Genomic DNA, 20,394 nt, shown 5'->3' with positions numbered 1-20,394 from the left:
TAAAGGGGTCCGCATAATGTTCACCTCAGACCCACATAGTTTTCACTCTGCCAATCCAATCTACGGTCATCTACCACGATTTCATGAATTTTTTTAATCATTTTGACAGTTGTGACCTGAACTTAGTGCGTCACCAGTGCTCGTGAGACCTTTTTGAAATGCAGAAATACACTGTTTGAATGTTTAATATGGAGAAGAGTTCTTCAGTGTTGAATCCATTTTCTCTTTGATTTAAAGTGGCGTTAGGCGGTCAATTGGACACCTTCGATGATGGCTCGCTTCCCTATTTTCTTCTTTTCCACGTGCAATACCGAAGCAATCAACTTGAAAGCTACCCAGGGATAGACTCATAGAATATCAGTAAAAAATTAGATCTTCTGGGGCTAGCTCTTAATCAGGCCGGAAACTTTTTACCTCGCCTCTTGTATTCTCCCTCTTCCCCTGTACATAAACGTTAATATGTACTGGCACTTTCTTTGTAAATTTCTAACTTACTTTTGGCGTATATCAAATGTGCGAACTACTATAGGTCTGGCAATGACTTTCGAACAGGCACAATCCGTTGCCACTTCTCTAGCCACCTTGTGTTTCCGATTGCTCGTCGGCATTCAACAAGTGGCTCGCGCAAGCTTCTCGTCCCTTTCTAGCGCTTAGTTTTTCCGCTCTACGACTGCGGTAAACAAACTTTTCCCTCTCGTTTCAACGCGTTCGCGTTTCGTGACTCTCGAAGTCATTCTTTGTGGAGTATTCGAAGTGAGTGGTCGGTAGACGGCTGTTCGTGCCGTAGCCAAGTGGGTGCATCGCATACGAGAAAGCGGATTTCCACCGAACATCCGAGATCGGCCGCGTGTGCTTGTGCGACCGTTGCACACTTGCCTGCAGTTTTCCGCAGCGACGGCGAAGGGAACTCATCAGGTTGCAAAAAGTGACTCGTCTCGGTCGCATGTGGAGGAAATGTTTTGTGAATCCGTTCCAAGACCGCACAAGTGCATTATCCGCGGATGAGGTTCTGCAGTTTTCTGGTAATTACATAAGATTCCGAGGAGAATTAGTGGAAAAGCTGCCCGGGCTGATAAGATGTGAAATGCAGTGAATTTTTTGGGTTTTTATTCGGGAAAATATAAAAAGTGACGCATCGCGAGTTGCCCGTTTCAGATTTGTGCTTTGTGAAGATGCGGCCGCAGTAGAAATCAGAGAAAGGAAATAGTTGCGAGTGCCAGAAGTGCCTTTTCCCTTGCGGATGTTATGCTGGAGCGACGCTCTGGCTTCTACTCTAAACCGTCGTTTCTAGCCATCGAAGTGGCGAGCGGAAATAGTTCGCTCTAAGTCTAGGTGTGTGGATGCAATGCGAAAAAGTATGACATGGGCTCGTGTACCAGGCGACACTTCCTGTTGTCAACATGCTTCCTGCAATTGGTAAGTTACCTGACCCTTTTTAGCACTGCCCCTTACGGGAATTTCAAACCAAACCGAATTAGTTTCACGGTTCGCTGACTCCGCATTCTTGCAGCTACGTAGTTGGCGAGTTAGATAGTGGATAGTCAAGGTGAGTCGCCTCCGCCGTTTTGCGCTCCTTCCAGCCCCGGTAGATCGCGATCGATGCGTCACTGACCAGTTGCGCGAGAGATAGCGCAAGCATTTCTTGAAAACTTCTTTGTGTCACGCTTACGGTCACCGGCTCTGCCATATCTCTCGAGCCAACTATCCACTAATCCGTTGAATGAACCACGTTATCTCTTGGGCTTGCACGATGACGACAATGTTTTCACTCGTGGACTGATTCGGCGATTTTCTCGGAAAGTTTGCTATCTTTCTGCAGAAAAATAGCGAACGGAGTGTTTCTTTTATGTTTTAGTTCGATTTATTTGCGCTTGAGAGACGTTCTCAAGCCAATTTTTTGGAGTTGATAATGCTGAAATCAATCTTTTATCAAAGTTGCACTTTTCCTTATAAGAGACTTATCTACTAGTTTCTGCTAATATTGGAAATCTTAAATTAGCAACCGGTTCTGGAGACTCCGATGAATAAACGAAATACGAGATTCAAAAGGACTATGATTGGCTGTTAGCATTTGCAAGGAACCTAAAAAAATTGAGAGAAACGGTTGTGAAGTGCTTCTAGCCATGGATACTCATTTTTTGTTGTCGCTGCTGTAGTTTAATCACTTCCGTAGTATTGAAGCATATTCTGAATGAAATATAAGCAAGAATGAATCAACGAAAGATGAATTTGACCTTAAAGGAGTATTATGAACGGCCCTGAATGCAGGAAGGCATTTAGTCGTGGTTTTTGTCATCAGATATGCCAGTAGACGTGACGAGAGAGGCAATATCGATCTAGAGGCAGGGAGGAGTTTTACGAGTTTTGGTTTAGGAATACGCTCAAAATATTCCCTGCTTGTCGTAAAAGGCGATTGAAGTCGATAGAAATTCCTAGACAAATTTCAAAACTACTCCGATAGGAACTGATCTTCACCTCGACCTTTGGATACCGAAAACGTTTTATGATTTTTTGGTACGCTCCCCGACAACGCTATTGAGGGTCTCCACATTGCCTGCCTTCACAGCTTAAGTGAGAATTTCGGCAATATAAGTTGGACATTCAGGGCCTAAGTGACGTGAGGTGGTAAGGCTCTAGATACTTCTCTTTTTACTATTGCGGTATAGTGCACTTGCATTCGATCATGCCAATATCTAATCTAGGCCTCAAAATATGTCCCATTCCGATATCTACTTAATCTTCGGCTGAAGAAAAAGAAGATTGAGTAGATATCGGAATGGGACCTATTTTGAGGACTAGATTTCATATAAGCGCTCGGCCCAGGATTTTTTTAAGATTATTGAGTTGGGTAGTTTCTGGAAATAATTCTTATCTCATTTTACATGTGCACATTGTGATCCCTTACTCGTCAATTTTTCAATTTACTTAATAATACAATAGTATCATCATCATCATCCACGGCACAACAATCGATATCCGGTCTAGGCCTGCCTTAATAAGCAACTCCACACATCCCAGTTTTGCGCCGAGGTGCACCATTTCGACATCCCTAAAACCTGCCTGGTGTCCTGGCCTGCCTCGTCTTCTTTTTCTACCATAGATATTGCTCTTATAGATTTTCTGGGCTGGATCATCCTCATCTTGATTAAGTAACCAGCCCGCCGCAACTTGCTAGCCAAATTTTATCTACAACCAGATGGTCATGGTATCGCTCATCGATTTCGTCGTATTGTAGGCTACGAAATGGTCCATCCTCATGTAGGGGGTCAAAAATTCTTTGGAAGATTCTTCGCTTGAGCGCGGCCAAGAGTTCGCAATTTTTCTTGTTAAGAACTCCAGTCTCCGAGGAGTACATGAGGACTGGCACGATCATTGTTTTGTACAGTAAGAGCTTTGGTTTTATGGTAAGGCGTTTCGGGCAAAACAGTTCTTGTAAGCTGAAATAGGCGCTATAGCTGTTATTGGTTGTGATTTTCGGAGAAGTTATCTGATGTTGAATGGTCTAGAGAATGATCCTGCTGCTTTTATCCGGCCTCGCACATTGGTCAGGGTTATCCTAGTCAGTCTTATCAATTTCGTCGGGATATCGAATTCGCTCATGGCCGTGTACAAGTTTACCCTGGCTATGTCATCATGAGTAGCCTTAAAGTCGATGAAAAGATGGTGCAACTGATGTCCATATTCCAGCAGTTTTGCCATCGCTTGCCACAAAGAGAAAATCTGATCTGTTGCTGATTTGACTGGAGTGAAACCTCTTTGGTATGGGCCAATACTATTCTGTGTGTATGTAGCTATCCGGCCTAGGAAGATAGCGGAGAATATCTTATAGATGGAACTCACCCGTGATATCTTCCTTTTTATGTATGGGACAGATAATGCTTCGCTATCAATCGTCAGGCATTGGTTCGGTGTCCCACACTTTGTACATCAGTTAATGCACAGCTTGATATAATTGGTCGCCTTCATATTTAAGCAATTGGGCCGTAATTCCATTGGCTCCTGGCGATTTATGATTTTTAAGCCAATGAATTGCACGAACTGTTTCTTCTCAGGTTTCCCTCTTTGTCTCGACAGGATGAGGATCGAAGTGTATAATACTTCATCCTGCTGACTTGTTGGTAAAACTTCTCGCCTGTTGTGGTAGCTCCCTGTACTTTTCGAGGTCACAGACCTGTTGGTTCTTCCAGTCTACCATTTTCTGTCTGTAAAGTCGATTCTCTTCTCGACGGAGTTCGTGATAAGTCTCCGCACGTGCTGCGTTCCTTGAGAACGAAACATTACTCGGTATGCAGCATTCTTCCGCTTTGCTAGCTTACATTCCTCGTCGAAACAACCGTTCCGACTTTTTTTGCGATTGGGAGCAAATATGTTTGTGGTCATATCAATGATAACATTCTTCAGGTGATTGTGAAGATCATTCGTTGAGGCTTTATCTCCAGGACTCCTGTTTACTGCGGCTATTGCGGCAACCATTTCTCCCTTGTATGTATCGCGAGGACTGTGCTGCGGATGGCTTCAGTATTAGCTCTTACCTGATTGTCAGAAGGGATAGTGGTGCGAGTCTATATTGGCCTCTCTATATGTTCTGACATTCATCGAGGCTGAGAGGTGGTGGCGTTCGATCTACAGCTGGCCAATTTGGTTAAAAGTGGTCACGTCTGGAGAGGGCTACGTTTGTTTGTGGACTGCTTTTCGCGCAAACCAGGTACCAACAACCATTTACTGCGATACTCCTAACTGAATAATCCGCAGTCCGTTATCATTGGTATTCATATGTGAGTTATGGGGATCTCTACTTGACTATTGAATTCTCCAAGTATGATTTTTATATCATACTTGGGATAGGCTTCGAGAGTCCTCTCAACTGCGTCGTAGAAGATATCCTTCTTCGAGTCTGTAGGGGCTTGACCGTTTATGAGGCTTATATTTCTAAAATTGCCGCGCAAACGCAGAGTGCTTAGCCGTTCGCTTATGTTTTCAAAACCGATAACAGCAGGTATCATTCTTTGTAAAAAACCTACTCCGGGCGCTTGGTTTATCGGATGGCCACTATAATATATGGTGTAGTGGCTCTTCTCCAGAAAACGGGTCCCTGTTCAACGCATCTCCCGCAACGTATATTGCTAGCTGCTTGGCAGCCCCTCTGTTCATGAGACAATAAAAAAAAATGTTATTCTGTTTTCGTTGCCGAGTTCGTCGTTGTGTTGTCAATCCAGTCCGAGGCTCCTTTTGTGGCTTCGTAACGAGTCATTTTCCGTATAGGGTTGTCAGCCCTATCCAACCTCAACCTGGAGGACCAGTTGGCACAATTTGTCCCGCTTTTAGGGGCGGAAAACTCGCCTTCATCCTCCTCCGTCTGCAGTTTTTCGTTCAGAAAACTCCCAGTGGTCACCATGTGAGGTGGAGATAGGGTTTGGTAGTAGAGCTGTTGGTATTGGTTCAGCAGCCGTTTCCCAGGTTTTATGATCTATCGTGGATACCAATCCACGTTTCTTCTCGGGACCTATGCTGCCTTTCGGCCACCTACAAATAAAATAGTATATTACCAACTTATTGAAAATGACCGGAAAACCCCTCTTAAGTTCATCCTAGGAGTAGTATGGCTAGTAGTAGTATGATTAAAGTATTTTAGTCCATTTCTTCGTACTTATCGTCCTTTCGCTTACAAAAACTTCAATTTGATAAAACAATATTTAAATCAGGAAAGACCAAATAGTTTACGTTATCATGGATTTCAATAAAACGCTTCAAGTCTCCTAAGCATTCTGCACCTTTTGAAGTGGATGGAAGTGGTTTCTCTTCGGTTGTGGATTCCTCCTTTGAAGATTGCCATTATCGGTCTTCTCTATCTCTATAAAATATCCGCATCTGTAAGATTGCCATAGACTTATCCGTTACCGCCGACGTTTACGAACTCCTTGTAAGTTACGGCTGCACGGTAAGCTAAACAGAAAATGTTCTTACTGTGCTTAGCACCACTGCACTGTTCCTCTATAAAAGCGAAATTTTTTTCGTGTGTACAGTTTCATCCACATTAAAAATGTCCTTGTAATTCATGTCCTTTATCAATTACGACAAGTTTTCCAGCATACTTCTTGTTGGGCAACGCTATCCCTCTCTCCACAAACACTTTTAAATGTAATGTTAGTTCTGCTCTTGGAAACTGAAGCCAACCCGTGCTAGTTTTGAAACCACTTTTACCCAATTTCGAAGCAAATTCTTTTGCTTTCGCTCAAACCAAGGACTCGCTAATCGCACGACTGTTTAAACCATTTAAGGATACATTCACCAACGTCAGGATATGTGGGACTTCTGAATCTTTTTTTATTTTCTCTTTTTTTAACATAACAACAATTACTATAGAAAATTCAAGGGATCTAGAGAAAAATTTGAATTATCCACGATTTCGAATTGTCTGAGCTCGAATTATCAATATTCGACTGTATGAAAGTTATAATAGTTCAAACTTATTAATTTTCCGCGAATTTACTGCATCTTAAACCATAGAAACAAAACCTCATTAGAATCGATTCAATGTCTGTCTACCTGTCTGTCACAACCGATTTATTTGGAAATGGCTGAGGCTATTGTCACTAAATTTGATGAGAACATGTGGTCTGTGAATCCCCTATATGTAATATAGCAAGTGGCGCCATTTTCTGTTGAATTTAATGGGGAGGGGGTCTCTCCCTACATACTAAATATGAGTGTAAATTTTTTTTTGACAGAATGTGGTCATGTGTAGTATCAAACGAAAGGGCTTGATTAGTACTTCTCGGAACTGAACTTATTTCTGATATTAGGTGAAACATATGGGACTGAAAGCTCAAAATGTAAACCCCGAAAAGTGTAACAGTTCTTGTTCTCAGAACCTATCCAACCGAAAAATTTGAAACAAATTTACAACGATATACAAAACTAGGCCTTAAAATACCTCCCATTCCGATACCTGTTAAAATAAAGTTAATACTAGCGTAATACCATATTTTAGAAATTTACCCGAAGACTCCCGTTAAGTTCATCCTAGAAGTACAATTTGGTATCATTATAAGTAATACACAGTTTTAGAAAACTTGAAAGAACAAAGTTATAGAAGGTCAAAATTTTGTATTGCAGGTGAATTTATCGCAATCTAAGACGTGTATGACGTGATCACCATATAAAGTGAAATTATATGAATGGTGGAGTTGCATATATCAAGGAATATTCTGAATTGCACAGGAAATTTCTCACATAAGATAAACACAAAACCTTTATATTCGGAGCGTCCAGCTTCTGGTATTCCGGCTTGTCTGTCTCTGTCTTTAGTGAACTTCTTTACACTTGCTAATAATGTTGAACTGCTAATGTGAAGCGTATTATTATCGATACACACGATGTCATGCACTCGAAGTTTTTATGCCTGAAACGTGCAACTTTCGGTTTCTTGACTGCTTACATTTACCTTTGCGATTTTTTAGCAACTGGCAGCCGTTTTTCCAATACTTTGTCCTTTTCACCGTCAAATATTTCATCTACGAGTCGTGTGATTTTAATGACCGCATAATAAGGTGTTAACTTTGGAAATGAATCCCTCTGGTCTGACTAGAATCCATAATGTAGTTCTTCAATAAAAATCATTTAAATCCAGATCCAGTTTGAGATAATACAAACGAGAGTTTAGTAACGAGGAAAGCTTTCATTATAATAAGAATGATTGTGGCTGGTTTTCGCTCCAAGATTAGACGAAAAATGATAAATTGAAGTTTACTTCTGATTTAAAAGTTTATTAGTGCCGTGGATTGAAGTCTAGACGAATTTTTCCTCCAAAATTATTACCTTGGAGTTGATGGTTCACACTCCATGTTCCCATCTTATTTGCTTTTCCAACGAACAATTTGAAATCAATAGCCGTGAAAAGCAAATTTATCTTGCAAATATTATTGGTAATTCCAAATATTTGATGTTAGTAAGCTAAAGCAATGTAATATAATGGTGTGGAGTGTTTGTTTTCAGTGAAGGATACTTAACACCTTTCTCTTCCGAAATCAATTCTCAAAAGTTCATACCGTCGTGGTCGATAAAATCAATTTGGGGTGAAAGTACTGCTCTGGCAGCAGCTGCATCTCAAATAATTCTGTGGGGTTTTCTATGACGATCTAGTTGTTTGTAATCGAAATGACCATAACTGAGCGAAAACAGCATTAATGTACTTATTCAAAAACATCACGCATTTTTGTAGCACTGAGGCGTAAAAATCTTAAAAAACAAGTTCGCTTAAGCTCGAACGGCTGTACATGACGCTTGGACCAGAGGGCGTGTGTGGAGTTCTTATCCACCAAAAAGTATTCCCGTTTCTTTGAGTTGGCCCCAAGCTAGCCCTATTTAAATATTACTTCATGGCATCGACTTGCCTTCAAGCCCTTATGGTCCGTTTCGTTTCAGCCTTTCCTTTTATGCTTTTGGTTACTTCAATAGCTCGTCCTGAATTTTTGTAATTGTCGGGATAATTATAAGTGAGTTTCTCTCTGGATTGAATGTCTTTTCAACGAATGAATATTTTAGGGCATATTTTCCTGCTACCGCGTCATATATTGTAGCTTTCTTTTTCAAATCTAGGGCAATCAAATAGAAGGTGCTCGTAATTCAACTACTTGCGATGCTACAAAATCGACAAATCTGAAGCGGTATAAATACTGTTTGCAACACTCTCCGTGTCCTCTGAAGAACTTTGTAAGGTGGTGGTTTATTTTTGTCGGGATTCTGCCCGATTAATTTCTTAACATTGTGTGCCCATCGATATTCTGGAGGTTGTCCCATCTGCTCACGTGGTTTAGTCACATATCTTTTTTGTGTTCGTTACCGATAAATCCATCTGCTTTCTGCAGTACGACAATTGCATTTTCTATGCAAGTAAGCCAATTGGGGTCATGTCTGCTACGTTGCAAATCCTCGGAATGATATCTTCTTCTTTCCGTTCCTTTTTCCGTTCTGCGAGCTTGACAGCGTTTCTGGTCATATGAACGACACATACATACCAGTATGGACTTCACACTGTCAGTTATTAATAATTTTCCATCTGATTTCGGTCAGCCGACATTCCGCAACGTTCGTATAAATGCCTTTTGACTGGCATATTCTAGGTGCCGTTTGAACCGCGTTGATCATCATCTTCAGACACTTGATATTCAGTGTCCGTATATTTATCTACACCCATTGTGATAATGTTCGTTTTCCTACGGTTCGTGGTCATGACTGCTTCTTTTGTTTCTCCATCAACGTAAACTTTAAATCGTTCCTCCTGTCTCATGTAGATCTCCGCAATTTCCGAACGTTTTGTTCCGAAAGTCACAGACAAGTCCTCTGCCAAGTTGGCATTGATATTCTACTCGGAGATGGAGAGCACTATACGCAACAACAGTTGTCAAAAGTGACTGTGCCTCTTATCACATGTATTCACCGTGGGGTTAGTATGTCGCAACCCATACTGGTTGATTCCTTTCATAAACTTTACTCGATTTGATTTAGGGATTAAATGCAAAGTGTTAGCAGTTCTTTACCAAAAGGATCTGTTTCTCCATTCTCAAGAAGGCAAAGTAATTGCATCAGTTCTAGGCGTGCAAAAGTTCTAATTCTGGCAAAGGCTGATGCAAGTGTTAACCATTATAGATTGTCTCCAGTTACGGATATTCAGGTTTATCTTGGGTTTATGCATTATTTGGTATAAATGTCAACTAGGCCTGGAAGGAGATCATGAGATCTCCTCCTGATTTGCGGCATATATATCCTGAATAGACAAGATACGGAGTGGAAACGATAAACTATTTTTTTTCGAGATGATCGTAATGTTTTTGTTTGATTTGCTATTGTTATATACGCATATAGTCGTGATAATATTGGGTTGGGGAAAAAGTAATGTCGCATTTGTGATCGAATTTTAGCGCTTTATTTAACATACTTAGAATTATCCGATGTAAGTCAAATATGCGCCGTTTTGTTCGCAAACTTTTTGCCATTTAGAAGGCAACTCCATAATCCCCCTCTTAGAAAACACCCCCTCCTTATTTGCAAAAAACTCAGCCAGTTTTCGCAACCCTCTTTTGAGGCCAACCTAGTAGCACCAAGAGCGTTTTGCATGGGCCGGAAGAGATGGTAATCACTTGGTGTCAGGTCCAGACTATACGGTGGGTGCGATAGAACATCCCATCCGGGCTCCCGTAGCTTCAGTGAGGCCGAGCGTTGTCCTGGTGGAACAGAACACCATTCCTATTGACCAATTCTGGCCGCTGTTGGTCAATCGCCTGCTTCAAACGGTCGAGTTGCTCACAGTAGAGGACCGAATTGATGGTCCGGCCATAGTTGAGCAGCTCATAGTAGATGACTCCCTTTCAATCCCACCAAACACTCAGCAAAATCTTCCTGGCCGTCAATCCGGGCTTGGGGATCGTTTGGGCCGGCTCGCCGCCCTTCGACCACGATCTTTTTCACTTGAGATTTTCGTACGTGATCCACTTTTCATCACCAGTCATAACCCACTTCGAAAATGGATCGAATTCGTTCCGTTTCACCAGTGCATCGCAGGCGTTGATTCGGTCCAAGAGATTTTTTCGGTCAACTCCTGTGGCGCCCAAACATCCAGCTTTTTTTTGGAATCCAATCTTCTGCAAATGGTTCCAAACGGTTTTATGGTCCTTACCTAGTTTCTGGCCAATCGAGTGAATGCTCACATGCCGATCTATTTGGATGATTTCGACGATTTTATCGGTTTCTACGGTGATTGGCCTACCAGTACGGGGTGTATCTTCGACATCCACTACACCAGAACGAAATCGATCGAACCAACGCTGTGCTGTTCGAATCGTTACAGTATCAGACCCATAACTTTCACAAATTTTTTTGGCCGCCTTCGTTGCATTTTTACCTCTTAGGTAGTAAAGATGTAAAATATGACGAATTTCTTGCTTGGTGGACTCCATCTTTGACGCGCTATAACTTGAGACTGAAACGTACGATCATAAAACTGTCAAAGAGACACCTGTAGCCCAGATTGTAGTCTTCAAATCGCCGTATAGTATGACCCGATGTGATAAGTACAACACAAGATACGTTTAAGTGTCGCCATTTATTGACAAAATACGGCATTACTTTTTCCCCAACCTAATATTTGCATTGCAATCGGAAATTTACATTGCGTAAACAACTCAGGGTATCTAGGGAATATAGTAGTGATTGTGCCACATGATCTGAAATGGAGGGTGTTGCAGTTTTGTATTCCCTTGCAATTTTGCTTATTATGTCTAGTTTGGAATGTGAAGATATGAAGGATGTAGTTTTCCAATATTGAACCCGAAGCTTACCGTAACGACGTCGCCGGCTTTATGCAACACTCTGATCTTTAATCATGAGTGCACGTTGACAGTCAGTAGAACATGATTCGCATTTTAAGCCTCTATTGCACAATGGATTTTCCTGGCTAAAAGTTTTTGTGATATGCAGATGTGGGGCCTGTTTGCCAAAATTTCGATGGATAGCATGCCTACTGATATTTATGCAGCTGCCCGGCATTCTCAGATCTCAGACGAAGACACCTTGGCAAGGTTTTCTTCAATGAAGAATCTGCACACTCTGTGCCTCTTGAGAATGCTCTCAGATTCGCTAAAGCCTGCGAACACCGTAGGCGGGAAGCCATTGAATAGGCAACTTACGGGGATAGTACAATGGGCCTAATAATGGCCTGAGTGCTCGGAGCTGCGGCTCCCCCCATTTAACTAAACTAACTAACTAATGCCTACTGATACTTAGGCTTAGGCTCACATTGATCCGTATCTACAATATATTCGTGATAAATTTGTCGACATGTGGCTTTATTTCCCTTCTGTTTGCTTTCTTGTCTATGGCGAAGCTATGCGTCCCATAAAGTACGTCTCGCATATGCCTTTGTCATGCCTTCGTATACTCTGCGCGCGTCAAACCATTGTTTTCCAGCCAAAATTCAATTTCTGAAACTGCTCCTTATTTTCATTTAATTTAGTGCGAATCTGTGAAACCATTTGCATGCGGTGCTACTTTATTTTGAGTTTAAGGATGTCCGATTTGTTATCGTGACTGGATGTCGGATACCAGTCGACTCAGCTGTTAATGAGTACCTAAGTCAAATCAGGGTACTAATCTTGGGCGAGCGCAATTTTGATCACATTGTCTCCTACAGTGTACTGTTGTGTAGTGTTCGAACACACTTCAAACCCCTGATCCAATGCGGATTGTTGCGCCAATGATTCTTATTATTAAGGATGGGAGGGATGTATAATTTTTCTGAAAATATGATCGTTTGGGAAAACAAAATGCCTCAATTAGTACTTTCTAAGGTTATTTTCACTTCTGTAATTGGGGGAACGAGGACTTGAAATGTGCACACAAATTGTTTCCAGAATAGCTTGAGAATCTGAAAGTGCCTCTGCTATAATGCTTGCAAACTTCAATATTACTGGAACTTCTCATGGCGCCAATTTTCTCATTTTATTTTCAGAGAAAGTCCTCCATTTCATTAAATTTCGATATTGTGCGTCTTCTATACATGCGTTTCCTTTCTGGGGCACACCTCGTCAATCACGCTAGCATAGCCAACAAAGAAATTATCGTATTAGAAAGCTCTATTTCGTGGATGGGGTCGGGGATATGATCTCTTCTACATCCGAGGACTAAATCTAGACTCAAATCGTTATTTGTTGAGATGGAGAATACAGCACTGTTTACATGGTCCCAGCTTCTATAAAGACAATCTGTTTGGAAAATAAACATTTGAAGATTGGCGGAGGGAATACATATACGTATCTTCAGTATCGAATTTGTTCGGTAGCAAAAAAAAATTACCTACATACTACCGGTGACTTTTGGACTAGGTTTTCTGAAATGCTTTTACCATCCATAATAGCTGTAGATACATTGCTGAAATGTAAATTATCAACTGATTTCTAAAGGTAGAAGATATGTAAGCAGCAGCATTGCACTTTTTTCAATATTGGGAAAATTCAAGCTACAAGCGAAAAGTACATCTAAAAGGAAACAACCTTACAGGTTGAATGAATTCCGCGAGAGTACATGCACCCATGCATACCTACTCGTTCACTCGAACCAACTGTTAAGCTCGTATGGCTCTCAACTTTCGTGAAAGTATAGAAGTTCACTATTCACATAAATTCTGATTAAGTACTTCTCTACTTTCCTTTATTATTACTTTTCCGTCGTAGCGAAGAAAATTTATATCAAACTTGCTGAACTGATAAGAAACTGACTGGCATTTCTTTCCTGATAATGAAGTTTGTAAATACGTAGATTCAAGTACATAGCTAGAACGAAACTAATTAGCTTTATTCATTTGCCGATAAGTTTTAATGACCAAACGATGCGTTTAGGCTTTGTGAAAGATTATTCATAAAAAGAGTTACCTGCATTTTTCAGTAAAGATGAAGTGGAGCATTCAACGGAAGGTTTTAATAAGTACAAAACATCCGTTTTGCTCGGAGGGCATGTAGGGGTTTGATGCATAAAAAAGCAAGGCAAAAAGGGTGTAATATTGGATGAAAAAAGGCTGTGTATATGCTGCGGCATACAAGGGATTATTCAGATTGTGAGTTGGCAGAAATTGATCGGAGGAGTTTAATTTTTAAGTTCTTTCGTACGTTTTAGTTCTCCAATGATGAAATAGTGGCAAATGAGCTGCAGTCTACATTACTTCACACAGGTGGAATCACCGATCGCCCAAGACGAAATTGTGGATTCTGTCAATGATTGAGGGAGATATTTCAACTTTGTCGCTTTCAGATAGCTACACAGAAAGAAAATAAGCACGTAACATTCTCAACTTGAAGTTGGTGTTAAGATATATGCGAAAGGGGGGAGCGAAACTTTCTCCACAGAATATGGTGGTATAGGATATCGAAGGCAAGAGCTCAATTACAGGGGTGTGAGGACTCAAAATGTGTGCCCCAAAAAGTGAAACAGGTCTCTTTCTCAGAACCTATCCAGCCGAAGAATCTAAAAAAATCACAGTAATTTATCGTTACAAAATTTAGGCCTCAAAGTGCTCCCATTACGATATGTTTAAATAAAGTTAATAAGAGGATATAACTATATTTTAGAAATAAGTTAAGTTCACTACACTGTTCCCCTATAAATGCCAAAGTTTTACCTGTGTACATTTATAGAATACCCCAGTTTCATCCACATTAAAAATGTCCTTATAATTCATGTCCTTTATCAATTCAGGCAATTTCGCCTTCCAGCATAGTTTTTGTTGGGCAACGCTATCTCTCACTTTTAAATGTAATGTTGTTTCTGCTCTTGAAAACTTAAGCTAACCCATGCTAGTTTTGAAAGACTTTTACCCAATTTCGAAGCAAATTCTTTTATTTTAGCTTGAACCAAGGATCCACTCATTGAATCATTTTAATCACACGACCGTTTAAACCATATAGGGACGCTTTCATCAAAGTCAGGATTTGTGTGAAACAAAACCTTATTAAAATCGGTTCAATGTCTGTCTGTCACAGCCGATTTACTTGGAAACGGCTAAACAGATTGGCAGGATTTGGTGAGACCATGTGGTCTGTGTGCCCTTTTACATTTGAACCGAGAGAGTTCTCATACATGCGAAAGAGGGGTGCACATCTTTTTCTCGGAGTATGGTCATGTTGGGTATCAAATGAAATGGCTCGATTGGCTTCCGAAACTGATCTTAATTCTGATATTAAACAAAACATAGGGATGTGCCCCCCAAAAAGTGAAACTGGTCTCGTTCTCTCTCTCAACCTATCCAACCGAAAAATCTTAAAAAAATCAAAGTGATGCATTTATACGAAATCTAGGCCTGAAAATACATCCCGTTCCCATATCTGCACAAATAAAAGCATCAGTATAAGCCAGTATAAGTTAAAGAAGGTCAACGTTTTGCATTCCACATGAATTCATTGTATTCCAATCTACTACCATATATTAATGTCTGTCCGCACTAATTTGGGAAGTGACACGCTCCGCCATTAGTAAATGCCCACCTGAAAGATGACACTTACACCACTTTGGTTAGTTCATATTTTCGAATTATCTTAAAAAAAAACATAGAAACAGTCGTAATTGTAAAAACCTTAGTATTTACATTATAAGCAGGTTCAAATATGTTGAAAGGCGCGTGGTCTTCATTTCCAAGAATGGAAGAAGTCTGGCTTCGAACGAAGAGAAAACTCACTTCTTTAGCAACAAATGGGTTTTTTGCGATTTCTGAAAAACGTAACTTTTATGAGTTCCGGCACTTGCAGCAAAGGGTGCGATATGTACACATCAGTATGCGGTAATAGACACTGTTTGTTTAGGATGAGCATAATATTTATGTCTTTAATAATAGAACAAATATCTGAAAGTTTAGAAATATATGAAGGAACCTTTTAATATATCTGCGAAAAGAAAAACACTTGATGACGGACCGGGCCACTTGGGAAATAACTCACTCCCCCTCTTGAGGTCCATGGACCCTTCTTTTTCGAGTTAAACACCCAAGCTTATTAAAAAATCCATCCATATCAGAGGCAACTCATCAGACGCTGCCTCACTTCTGCCGGTAGAGCAGCGTGACCGAAAGTGGCGACTGCATCTTCAACAAAAAATGAGCATACGATGAATTTCACTTGAAATAATTCGCGCTTATCTTTTGCGATTACATATAAATGGAGCGATTATCACCTGTCGGCAGTTTCGGTCACACTGCTCCCACGACAAAGGTGAGGCAGCGGCTGATGAGTTGCCTCTGCACTGGACGAAAGCGTCAGTCAACTTTTTGTGCATAGAAGATTCCTCACATAGCACAAAACCTTTATACCCTGCTTCCGGTATTCCGACTTGTTAATTATCATATTATAGTTTGTAGATGAGTTAATTTACCCAGGCGGCTTCTCTAGATCTTCTAGGTTCTGGTGTGTAAAGTCTTCTGGTGTTGTCTGGTGATCATAGTACCTTGGATCTAGGTTGGAGTAGCGTTCCGTCTCTGAACCGGATCGATTATTTGCAAATGTTTTTGACATGATTTAACATGAATGTCCATTTTTTTGTGAAAAATTTTAGGTAGAAGGACCTTAAATTGTTTTTGATTGTTAATGCTGCTCCAAACGCGACTAGTTTTGAAAACTTCCAGAAAAATAGCCATCGTTTTTGTTGTTTTTACAGGCTGCAAAAAGAGAGCCCTTAAGTGTGATTTTGGGAATGTGATTTTGGGAAGATTGTTGAAGTCGAATATGACTGCACGAAAAACGCATTCATTTATTGAGTAGAGTGTAGAATACAGCTGCCTGAGAGGCATTTGATGCTAACCAGCGTCCGAACCTGGTTCGAATCATAGTTGCGTCATGGATGTTTGTGTCAATCTTTGTGCTTGTTTCGCGGCTGTAGACTTATCAGCAAAGAATTACGTAAGTATGATGATAATGGAACTGAAGCAGAGCATCATTGAAAATGAAATAGGAAAATATATGCCTTACCCCCTTCAAAACTGGACATCAAACATAATATAATACGATGGAATTCATTTTCCCATCAGCTATTTTTTACGGCCACTTCGTGTCAATCTGTTTATGCCTTCCCAGATTTCGTCATTTTGGATGTGATCATGGCATTCTACGGTACGGGTCTAACCCCATAACTTCTCAAGGTAACCCTGAGGCCCTTTTAATTGCCTGCGGTCAATTTTGGATTTGAGACGTCCGTTGATGCGTCGATCGCAAGGAACGCCGGTGTCTGAAGCAATTTCATAATGCAATGCACTATTAGCTGAGGATACTGTTTCGCGATATTTAAATCGCTTAATTCTGGGTATATTATTGCCACTAACATTGATAGTGCCTGTTTCGTTTGGATAAAAAATCGGAGTTCACCTATCGATACCAAGAATGCGTGAAAACTTGATCATCCCAATGCACTAACCAACAGCCACACTGCATTGTTCCTGGAGCCTACCTACAGTACTGCTCTGACACCTCCGCTTTCCAAATTTTTTTTTATTTTCTCCCCTAAAAAGGGCCATGAAAGAGAAGATTCGGAAATAATTGAAAGATCGTAATAGTGCAATGTAAATGTAATAGTAACTGTATTTAGGTATACATTCAGTCCATATGAAACTTAGCTTTGGAAAATTTGTCCTAATTCAAGAATTAACTATTTCGGTTTATATTTGTTGATATGACTTCTCAGCCTGTTCAAACATGTTGCCAATCAATAATTCCCTAGTAAAATATTGCGGTTATCACAAAGAAAACCAGTCTTATCGCTTTTCTCCATAGAGATAAAATTGATTATCATTAAGACCTCGACTTTTGATGTACTAACGTTCCCAACTATGTATGGTCGTTTAGTGAATTATTTCTAGAATTGCTTTTGTAAGCTATGATATATCGCCAGTTTTATAAATGTGCATATTTCGGCTAAAAGAGGGGTTCATCTTTGAGTAAATATTGTTGTTGCTATCTCAATAGCTCCCCTTTGTAGTTTAATTCAAACTTCCATGCTAATCACTGATAAAGCATATTACAAATATTGAACCGGTACCATAAAATTCGTTAAAAGTGTTTGAATGTTGGTCATTTTTTGCAGAACAGATAACAAATGCCTTACAGTGTGTTTCTTTTCTGTGTTTAATGCATCAAATATTGTGTTTTATTCTCTAATTTAGTTGACTCATTTGTATCAGGTTAGAGGCAATTCATTGCTAAAATCTTGGAACTTTCCAGTAATGGCGTTTGCTTTCGATTTATTGCGTCTATATTGCAGTATACAGAAAGCATCGGCACGAAACGGCGTAATCTTAATTTTGCGGCGAAGGTAGGCTAAATGCTATCTATAAAGCGAAACATTGAATTCGATCGTTGTTATTTAAATTGGCCGATATTTTCAAGATTCTGTCCATCAATCCAGGTAGGATGTATGCGAAATTTTCTCAGATTGATAAATTTGCTTTGTATCCTGTTTACTGTTTTGTGGAGTATAAGGCAGGGCATCCACGTATCTTTTTTTTTCATATTGTATTTTCTTTTATTCGATCATCATCCTTAATGATGGGCAACTGGTTAGCCTACAGCAGCGGGGCAGCACAAAGATGAAAAAAAAATTTTCAGGACAAAGCTAGATTCGACCCCGAGGGAAACGAGATTGAGAGGCTAACGCTCAGCCAACTCGGCCATCGCACTATCTTGATTTGATTCATATTAAACTTTGATGCCGTTTTTCATTGTATCTCTTTCTACATGCAATCTATAATTTGATTAAAGAGCGAACAGATGCCGTCTGGGTAATCAAGATGTTTTGGGAAGAAGTTATCAATTATTGAATAGTTTGGTGCCCTCCCCAGCAGAACGTTATCATTCAAGCCAAAAAGAACGCTGCGCGTCGCATTTTGCAGCTAATACTGCTGTGACGATTGCTATTATTTTTTGTTTTTTGGAAATTACCTGAATGGGCTACCAAAAATTCCATGAAAGTCTTTTTTATAAACTTAACCTACTACTATTACTATAAAAAAATTGAAAGTAGACTACCTTTGGCGGGTCTATTTAATCCTTTAGCTTTTAGGGTGAGGCTGAGCCGATATTGGCTTTCTTGTTCCAGCAAGTCTTTGTTCACTTCTGCCTGCATCAAATGCATGGTGCTCAGAGGTGGCGGCGACGAAGATGGAGCGGCAACCCTATCGGCCAAACCAAAACCAAGTGGCCGAGGAGAACCTCCATAGTGGTGGCACCGGGAGACGCTGTAATCACTTTGGTTTGCCGGCCGTGATTCAGTAGGCGAATGCTCCAAAGGCCTAATCAGGGCGATCAGACCCGAGTCTGCATGGGGACTCATCTGAAGTGGCAAATTGGTCACGAAACCTTCCCAGGGGTATACTGTTACCATGGGAACCGGGAAAGCCCCTGGACTCACATACTTCGGGTGAACTCCTGTTGTATGTGAGGACAGCTCGATTATTTGCGGTTGGCCCCCCTAGTGAAAGTTTCATGGTGGTTGTGGTTATGCTCAAGCGAGAAGAGACCTTCGGGCCTCGACGTGGTGTTGCGTATCAACACGGGTGCCGTACTCCATAGTTCGGTAGAGATTTAGGTAATTCTTGCATCCACCAGTATGAATGCTAAGCCATGCACTTGGTATAGCCTGGTACCGTTGTTGCTTGTCTCAGCGGGGCTCTGATTGTGGTCACCAAATCAATCCGTGTCTAAAGAGGACCGTAGGATTAAGTCTCACGACAGGTGCCTACGTAAAACACTATGGGTTTCACTGCATCAAATGCAGTTCTATCCATGTACTCAATTGAGTAAGTACCGCCTCTAGTGAATACAATTGTATATGTTCAGCTGTTGTCGATAATTTCGCATGCAATGTCTGAACGGTACATCTAGTTGGGCATAGAATTAGCAATAATACAGCAACAATATCATTTAAATTGATAAGTCTCGAATTATTGGATTCAGGGAGCTAGTAAAAGAAATGAAATGACGTAGTGCCGTCCATTAGTTCTTAGGCTAACATTCAAAGATTGATAGAAAAAAATATCTTAATATCTTAGTAACGCTTTATTAATGCCCCTGTGAGACTTTAAAAATATTCATTATGGTCGAAATGATCGTAAACATCCTGTTTAATTTCATCATCATTGTGAAACTGTTTTCCTGTTAGATCGAGTTTCAATTTTTAAAACACAAATGATAACTATAATCAATTGCTGCGGAGGTTTGGAAAGCGCATCTGTATGCATTGTGACATTGTCATGAAGCAATAGCACCCCTCGGGGATTTTTTTCGTCTCATTTTGACAATACTCGCTCGCAACTGTCCTAGCGAATCGTTATAATAAACCCCGTTTACAACTGTATGAAGTCTATTAAAAGGATTCCATCGCTTAATGTAAGATTTTCTAAACAAAACTTCGTTTAGAACGTTTGAGTAAAGGTTTTGTGATATATGTAAATAGAAAAAAACAGTTGTCGCCTATTTCAGTGCATAGGTTTGGATCCAAAGAAGGCAGCAATTAGTCGCCGAAATATGCATATTTCAAAATTAATTAAAATTTTTTAGTAAAGTAAAAGGAAACTATTTTGGATTTTCTAGTTATATTAATATTTTCTACAAACTGAATATTTTTCGGATTAGCCACTGTTACAAGGGTTCCTTCCTGGTTACCTTCCAATGATCCTCTTCCCCAACGAAACGAGGTAGACTAAATGATCGATTTCTTGTAATTCGGTTTTTATTGAAAACAAACCGAAAACCAGAAGCTCGGCACTTCAGGTTTGAAAGGGTCTGTGAATTTCTTATGTACGAATATTTGAGTGGGCCTTTGTACCATTTTTTGTACGTAGCTTGTAACGTGTATATATTAATATGCACC

General features: G+C 40.3%; 1 protein-coding gene across 4 annotated transcripts in view; it reads left to right on the top strand.

Annotated features, from left to right (window-relative positions):
* Nucleotides 1–721: 721 nt before the first annotated feature.
* Nucleotides 722–20,394, top strand: part of LOC119661561 (sodium/potassium-transporting ATPase subunit beta-1-interacting protein) — a 147,775-nt gene continuing 128,102 nt past the window's right edge. For 3 of the 4 annotated variants that reach the window (XR_005250591.1, XM_038070955.1, XM_038070953.1), the window contains exon 1: nt 723–1,416. Coding sequence is in view for 3 of the 4 variants with exons in the window: in XM_038070955.1 (XP_037926883.1) it covers nt 1,363–1,416 (54 nt within the window). In the remaining variant the exon portion in view is untranslated. Of the gene's footprint in view, nt 1,417–20,394 lie in introns of all 4 variants that reach the window. The other variant, XM_038070954.1, reaches the window with a different exon arrangement.

The sequence above is a fragment of the Hermetia illucens genome, chromosome 1 (assembly GCF_905115235.1).
Source record: "Hermetia illucens chromosome 1, iHerIll2.2.curated.20191125, whole genome shotgun sequence".
In the NCBI taxonomy this organism is placed as follows: domain Eukaryota; kingdom Metazoa; phylum Arthropoda; class Insecta; order Diptera; family Stratiomyidae; genus Hermetia; species Hermetia illucens.
Note: the sequence above shows the minus strand (reverse complement) of the source record. Positions and strands in the feature narration are given on the sequence as shown.